The 8,583-nt window shown below is 43.4% G+C and overlaps 1 protein-coding gene across 5 annotated transcripts in view; it reads right to left on the bottom strand.

Moving 5' to 3' along the window:
- The window catches only part of LYPD6 (LY6/PLAUR domain containing 6), a 137,411-nt gene that overhangs the window by 12,442 nt on the left and 116,386 nt on the right, over positions 1–8,583 (bottom strand). For all 5 annotated transcript variants that reach the window (XR_003096325.1, XM_025215974.1, XM_025215975.1 and 2 more), the window contains one exon: positions 6,998–7,096. Coding sequence is in view for 4 of the 5 variants with exons in the window: in XM_025215974.1 (XP_025071759.1) it covers positions 6,998–7,096 (99 nt within the window). In the remaining variant the exon portion in view is untranslated. The remainder of the gene's footprint in view (positions 1–6,997; positions 7,097–8,583) is intronic.

The following is an 8,583-nucleotide window of genomic DNA, read 5'->3' as shown; positions in this document are numbered from 1 at the left end:
AAAGAGTGTCTCACTGTTTCCTCCAAAAAAAAAGGAATGATTAGTTACTGCCCCTAAGGTTAAATAAGATTTTATGAAGTCAGAATACATTTTTACTAAAAGCAAGTCTTGGAGTTACCCATTTTGTCTTCTAGAATAAAACCTGACTCTTCACCATTCTTGATTATCAAATATTTTAAAAATATAAATTGTTATTATTGCCAAAACAGGTTGGAATTACTTCTTTGACACCAGATATTTTCATTGGTCTCTATATGTTATTCTGATTTAAGCTCTTAGAAAAAAAAATACATACACAAGGATTTCCTGCACCTCCCTTGGTCTGGGCTACACAAGAAACAGGATAGCTGGTCTCCATTATTGGGACTGCTGTCTTTTGGTTTCTGAGATAAAGAGAAAGCATGGTGTTTGCAGGGCATTTGAAGCAGGCCTGTCACTGCAGTCTGTAGATACACAGTTCAGAAATATCCTGGATGTCAAGCTAAACAAATCATTAAATACATTTATGTGTATACTGAAAATATTAGGCTAGGTGAATGCTACTTTCCAGAAAACATCAGCTGCTTGTAATAAGAGTTCTGTATTTATTTTGAACAGTTTCAGGAGTTATTCTGAGAAGACTAGATGTGAATTCTTTGTAAAGGGCTCAAACAAACAGATGTTGCCAAGAGGCTGTTGTTATAAAGCACTTGGGGGTTTGGGAGGATTCCCAACCTGCCTCCTGCCTGCCCTTGCTCTTGGTTTTCAGGCTGCTGGGGATGGGTGCTCTAAGAGGCAGTTGCCTGCAACCAACCTCCTGGAGATTGGGTGTGACAAAGAAAGAACGACTTGAATTCATGTTTGGTGCTGAAAGCTCAGATAGGTTTATTGTCTTTTAGGACAGTACGCTAGCAGGTCTGTATCATCATTGGCAGCTATCGGTCTCAGGAGACCATGGAGATTGTGCCGTTGGTGGGTTACTGAGTAAGGCCACAGCGTCTTGAGTGGCTGAGGAGTCCATAGCGCAACAAGCAGACCCTTCAGCAGGTTGCACATACAAACTCAGTTGAGCTTGTGCCGGCATGCCAAGTACCATCTTGTCTTGCCTGCCTCTGATGCCTCCTCTCTCTCATCTTTGACCCTCTCCATCTCAAGGCAACGTAGGCCCTGCTTCACAGCAGCTTTCCACTCGCAGCTGTCCAAAGCAACTGATTCCCAGCACTGGCCATCGATGCACAGCTCACAAAGGTTTTTCTTGCAGACATCAACAAAACAGTCCATGTACCAATCAGCGAAACTGCCCAGACAACAGTAAGTGATGCATTATATGCACAGATGTCCTGTAGGTCACTACAAAAGGGCAAGTCTTGCAACCCTTGTATTTATGGGCAAGTTTTGCAAACCCCAGTCTGTACCAACTCTTATCTTGCTCTTTTTCAAGATGTCCCTCTTTACTTGTCTCTTGGCCAAGTCCAGACATCTGCAACTCATTCCTTGCCCAGTGCAGCTCCCCCTCTCCAGGTTCAGGCATCTAGAACTCACTCTTTGCTGAGTTTGGGCTTTTCTAGCTCACTCCCTTATTAAATTTGAGTATCTTCAGCTTTCCCTTGCTAAGTACAGTTCGCTTCTTGTTATCTCTACTTTTCTAGCAAATTCCAACCTTTAACTCCACAACTTGTTCAGCTACAATTACTTTGAATTAGCATTTTCACTCACTGAGTCTTTTATCAGGTTATCCAGCAGTCAGTGAAGCCTGTTTCTCCCAAGGTCCTTTGCAGTGTCTTACCTTAACTATAGCTTAGCATAAATGAAACTCCTGCAGAGACTTGTACTAATTTTACAGAAAGACACTTATCCAGTAGCAAAAGGAAGAACAGCAATGCAATCTGCTGTGACAGGACTATAATAATTTTTACCCTGTTCCTTCCCCTGTAATCATAAGAAATCATACTTGGTTCATGGAGTTGCATAGTTTTGATGAACTGGCCATGACAATACCCTTTCCTCCCCCAATACCCTTTGAGAGAGAGCCACCATAAACTACTGTTGGGACACAGAAGGAACATACCATCGCTTTGTGTCTCTTCATTGCCTGTCTGATGCTCCCTGTTTTAGACAAGCTACATATGGCTCCGTGACCCTACTAAGGCTTGGAATACTTCCCTAAACACATGACAAAACAAGTGAGACAGTAACAATGAAAGAGAAATGGAGCGTGAAGGAGACATGATATAAAAAAAATGTCAGAGTGGGAGAGAAATGAAAGATGAAAGCAGAAACAATTAATTAAAGAAATTAGGAGATATACTCAGAGCAAGGAGAGAAAATGAATGAAGAGAAATGAACAAAGAATAGACCCGAGTTCCTTTACTTTGAGATAAGGTTGAGTTAGCTGTGGGCTTGGAGTTTTTAAGGGGTGTCTTGCCATTGACTTCATTAGGAGCAGGATTAAACACAATAGGCCTTCTTCATGTATCATATTATACTCCCTAGCCCAGGAAGAAGTCCTCCTTGGACAGGGTTCATATCTTTTTCTTCTTCTGGGCTACAAACAATGGTTTATCAGGAGACTGTTTTCTTTTTATCATGATGAATTATGTCAATAATTAAAATGTTATTATTTTAATTTAAAAGTTCCTATTGTGTAAATACACACAAAAGGGATATGAGTCCAGCTACGAACAAGCATTCAATTCCAGCACTGCAAAGTTCAGAGTGTTTGCAGCACTGGAAAACATGCTCAGAAAAGATGTGAACAAGCTGCTGTCCTCTAGCTGGAGAACAACAAAGTCACCTCAAAGGTGAGCTCTGCATCCAAGCACAATAGAGGTTACTCCTTTGATACCCGCCCCAGACAAGCTATCTCTAGCTGATACCATGTGGGCATCGGCTGGAGATAACTGCATTACCTCTGCTTCCTGCCCCTTGCACAGACCAGGGCCACTCCCACCTATGCAGGGGATTAGGCAGCAAAAACAGTGCAGCCAAATCCATCCCAGTATGGGTCCAGCTGTGGGAGAATCCCCCCACTCCACCTTACACACATCTCTGGAGTTGTGCATGGAGTGAAAGGCAGCAACAGCTCAAGCCATCCCAGTCTGGGACATATCCAGCTAAGGAACACCCCTGCCCCTTGCCCTGTGGTCATCCAGAGCTCTACACAGGGCAAGAGGCAGATGTACCTGCAGCTGGAACCATCCTAGACCCAAAGGACAGCTCTAGCTGTGGGAGAATGTCCCCCTCCCATCCCTCCAATCAAGTGCTGGGGGTATTCCCCTGTAGATGATCACTGAAGCTACAGGGGAGTATCTCCCCCAGCCATTGCAGAGATCCAGGGTGACCCAGGTTTCCTAATATGGGGGGGGGGGGGGGGGGGGGGGGGACCCTGCAGCAGCAGGGTCCGTCCATCCCCCCACCCCCCAAGCTCTCTTACAGCTTGTCCTATTAGGAAGCCGGTGCTCTCCTTCCCTCCCCCTTGAAAGAAGGAAAGGAGAACAGAGAACTGTGGGATATTGGGTATATATCCCAGTTTCAAAAGAAGCACACATCTATTCAAGCTGGTGGAAGAAAAGGGACCAGTCAGCTAGGTGCCTTTTTTCTCCGGAAGAACCATTTCTCTTCCACATAAAGGCATCTTTCCTGACACAAATGTAGTGCTTGTCCATAGCCCTACTCTTCCCCTTCCCAATAATTCAAGGAAAAATACAGAAACTTCTCCTCACGACATCCTTGTTGTTTGCATGTATCAAAATATACAAATCTCATTTGCAAATTAATCAGATTCTTTATTCTTCCCAAACTGGGTTCCATTATATTTCATGCCTCCAATTGAAAACCATATGCTGGGTCTTCCCTTCTGATGTTTCAGAGGGGAATCAAAATCTATCCTTGCTACTAGCATCATTTCACATCTATAGATTCATATATCAGTGCAAATTCAGACTTTGCATTGATAGATGCATTGTAAGAACCAAGCTCCTTGTGTGTACAAGGGAATACTTCAGTATTTTCCCTGGTATCCTTTTCTCGCATGTTCTGTGCACTGTAAAGCTAACCATGTCAACATTATCTTGGGTGGTATGAACTGCTTAAAAGTAAAGCACTTAGGGTGCAGACAGAAGTGCAGCTGCCCACTGTAACTGAGAATGTTTTGTAGGAAGTGTTCTGAGTTACAACAATCCCCCAGAACAGACAGATGTTCACTGTTGGGGGTGGGGGGGAAGGAATCTAGCTGCTGGCTGCAGCCTACAGCTGGTTTCCCCTAGCAATGGCCTCTCCCGTCTCCCAGCCTGTTCCTGTTTCAGAATGGGGGGAAGAAAGCTCAGGTTGAAGCGTTCCCCAGCCAGCACTGGAGGGTGAGGTGGGTGAATTAGAGCCCCCTCACCTCGGCAGGGCTCCAATACATCCACCCCACCCTCCAGCAGCAGCTGAAAAAACTCCAGACCAAACTCCCTTTGCTCCCTTTCCTCCCTCCCATTCTGAAAACAGCAACAAGCTGGGAGGCAGCACAGACAGAAGTTACAGAAGACTCTCTGTTTTGAAGTGTCTTCATCTGACCCCCTCACGCAATGAGGATTCAGATTTTTGCCCAATCAGACATTTTTGAAGTGATCTGCAGCTGTGCACTTGTGTTTGGTCATGGCTATAGACTGCTTTCTGTGGCCAGATTGAGCAAAATTGTCACTTCTCTTTGTGCCCTGTGATGCACAATTGAATGAAAATGAGTGACCAATGGGATTGTTCTGATGTCACTGGTGCCCTGGTGTCTTTGAAAAATGCCAAGAGCAGCATGATCCACAAAGGAAATTAGATGCCCAAGTCCAAAATTTAGATTTACAAAACTGGCACCTAACCTGTATGATTAAGACCTATGTCTTTAAAATGAACATTCCCTGGGAACCTAAAATGTCTACCTCTCGACATGCCTAGGATAGCCTCAGCAGTGGTGTAACTACAAGTATGTGCAATAGCCCTGAGCACAGATTTAGAGAAAGCACCAGAATGGCAGCCCCCAGGGAGCCTGTGCCTTTAGGTCTGCTGCAGCCATCTTACAGGGAACCCATCTTATCCAAAACCCCAAGCCCAAACCACAGCAGCAGCAGCAGTCCCCAGAGTGTGGCAAGCCCATACTATGGTAGGTAAGACTCTCCACAGCCCTCCACCCCACTCTCCAGTGCTCAGCACTGTTCTCCCCATTTCATCATAATAGTTAGCTACACATCTGTGCCTCAGTTTTGACAGTGCAGAGCAGGTCAATGTCCATCTCAAACCTAAGCCCCAGCAGGATTCCTCCATCTATATCATCTGCAGGGCTTAATTCACTAGGCATTGTCAATGCATCTCAAATGGAACTGGCTCCGCATAAAATAGCTAGTGGAGATGACAGGATAGCACCCCTCTCCTACCTAACAGCTCAGTGGGTTCAGTTCTCACCTCAGAGTCTGGATCTGGAAAGAATCTGAACCCACATCTCCCAGGAGAGTGTCTTAAATGGAGCCAGAACAGCAGCCAATGACTCTATGATGTCAAATGCATAAAGAGTCCCAGAAGCAAGGACCTGAACCCTGTACTCCTCTGTTTTGTCTCAACTATTAGGCCAGTGGTTCTCATCCTTTCAAGACCCAAGGCACCCCTTGGAAAATGCCAACTCTTAGGGGTTTTTTACTATAGAAAAATAGAGCAATTCTTCTGTTGCAATGAACTCAGGAAGAGCACAACAGGTCAGAATGCTTTTAATGCCATGGATTCCTATTTGAAATCTCTGGATTTATCTTGTGAATCATGTTTGCACACCTAACAGTGCTAACATTGTGTGGTACCCTGTGCCACCCTCAAAAGGATCTTGTGGCACCCTGGTTGAGAATCATTGTACTAGGTTATAGATTTAGACTCTCTCTTGCTTCCCATTGTCGTGGTTCCATAACTGCCACTCCTAGGTGCCCAGTGTCCTGTCTTAAATAGGAGGGGTGGAGATGTGATCACCCAACCTATTCTAGAACCTAGCAGTTATGGTACTTTCCTAGGACGTAGGAGAGGAAGATTTAAATCCCCTCAGGCTAAGGAGGGCCTAGAGTGCGGAGATGGATCTCCCACTTCCTGAGGAAATACTATAACCAGTAAACTACTTAGCAAAAAGGTGTGTAGCACTACCAGTTAGCTAAGTGCCTGTCTCTAGAGAGGAGAGACTAGGTACAGCGGGTCACTTGCAAACAGAGAAGCTTAATGTGCAGCAGAAGTCAGGAGTTTAAGCTCTGGAAAAGAGTGGGAACATACTCCTGTGCTTTGCATTTCCTACTGGCTATTTAGATGCCCCAGGTCTTTCTGAGTCACCCTTTGGAAGCACCTACCTCTCCCCCACTTCTCTGCAGAGTGCACCTACGCTCAAGCAAACTGGATCACTTCCTGGAGGAACCACTATGGACTGTATAGGGATCCTATGCACCTAAACCTGGCTATGTTGAATCACCCCGCTGGATTGAGGCATCTGGATTTTAGGTATCCAAGATGTAGTCTGCACTGGATGTAGCCCTAATCTGTTTGTGGATCCAGCCCCAAGTCCCATGGATTTTAATGGGAGTTGGGTTTCTAAATACCTTAAGGATCTGGGCCAGGGCATTTGCTGAATAGGATTGGGTTTAAGCACAGTTAAACCAGAAGTAGGGCCTTGTGTCCTAAATGGAGGGAAGGAAGAAAGGAAAAATAAGTGATACGAGAACTATAAATTGCTGATAAATAAAATAGCCTGATTTAATTGCTGTTTGTGCTAAAGAAGAATGTGGAGAGAGATGAAAGTTTCAAACCCCTTCTGCTGCAAAGACAAGCATGACGGACAGAGGATCATTTGTATCATTCACAAGTCTCTCTCACAAAAACCTTTAATTGTGAATACCAGTCACTGAAATTCAAATACTCTCAGAGGATAATGAAAATACTTTTTTCTGCTACCAAGTATAATGAGATACTGAGAATTTTTCCTTAGCATAGGTTCAGTTTAACCAGTAACACATAGAAAGTTTACCTTTTGGACAATAGACATCTGGAGCCCACCGGTTGCATTCATAATTGTCCACTGCTTTTTCACAGGTGAAACATTTAAATCCACCAGGATATGGGGTGGCTGAAAAATATGAATAAAATTTAGTTAAACTGATTCGCATTTAGACAGTCTGTACCATGCTAATGTTGATTTTCCTATCCCCAGAGGTGTAGCAGGGCAGCACTGTGCCTGGGGCAGCTGTATATAGGCAGCACCGGCTGCCACGCTGCTGCTGGCAAGAGTGCAGTCAAACACCGCTGCAGCAATAGATATTTTTGTCCCCCTCTAAGGGTACTGCCCAGAGATGCTGTCCCAGTCTCTGTGCCCCTCAGTTACACTACTGTCCATATACCCTACCTTATAATACACATTGCTAGAAATGCAACCATTAACGTCATTATAAATATTGTACTGGATTCTGTCAGTAGCATTAGCAATACAAGAAACTTGGGACGCATACTGTTTACCTCAAGTAGAATTGGCCTGACCAAGAAGTACCAGCACAATGACTGCACTTGTTCATTCTCTGAACACAGTATTATTTCACAGCTACCGCCAATAATGTTTTGTGGTCAGCACTAACATCAAGTTGATTAAATACCTCTGCACTGAAAAAATAAACTAACACGTTTGGGTATTGATATTCTAAATAGTAAGAAAAATATCAATTTGCTGAACTTCCATTGCCAACAGTATACTTATCTCCAAGTTACCTAACCAAGGGTGGAACTTAGGTCTTAAATGTTCTCTTGACAAAACATCTGTAATACAGTCTAAATTAAACATATTAAATAGATTTACTAAATTGTTACAATTTTTAACAATAATAACAAAAACAGTGTCAAATTTACCCCATTGGAATAAACTACAGGTATTGTGTGGCATAATAAAACAGAGACAATGGAGATTAACTTCACTCCATTTTGTATCAGGCAACCGGCAGCCTGTCACATTCAGTGCAATACCTCTACAGCCATTGGACTAACAGCCACTGTATCCCCTTAACAGCTTTATGCGATTATTAAATCAGCATCCAGTGGCCACCCCCTCTTCTTTCCAAAAGCCAGTCTTCCCAAAAGAAAAAGTTTATTTAGTGTAGGTGACTTTCACTAGACCCTTAATGGCCTGGGTATGTTTCAAAAGCTACATCAACTTTGGAAAATTTTACTTACCAATTTACTAAAATGAGAAGCTTTTTTAATGGGTACGTAAAATATTGTTCACTTTTTCATTATTTTCACCATCTTTTGAAGAGTGGCTGTGTGGATTTTATGCTTGAACTGGAATGTTTTCCAGACAGTTCTGCAAGGCTGAGCTCTGCAAAGGTTGAGGACAGCTGTTTGTTTAATTAGCAGATTTAGGAAAATCAGGTATTTTACCAGGACCTTTAGGTCTGAAAATGCTTTGTTATGTAACCATCATATTTAACAAAATCAACTGACCAGAAGATGTCATAAAAATTAATACATAAACCTCTCCAACTTGTTTTAGCAGGTATGAAAAAACAACACAAGTCTGCCTCTGAAAGTGAGAGCTGGTTACATGTTGTCAAAAGGTACAAATCAAAG

This window comes from Alligator sinensis, unplaced genomic scaffold, assembly GCF_000455745.1.
Source record: "Alligator sinensis unplaced genomic scaffold, ASM45574v1 scaffold810_1, whole genome shotgun sequence".
NCBI lineage: Eukaryota > Metazoa > Chordata > Crocodylia > Alligatoridae > Alligator > Alligator sinensis.
This window is presented reverse-complemented; position numbering and strand designations above follow the sequence as displayed.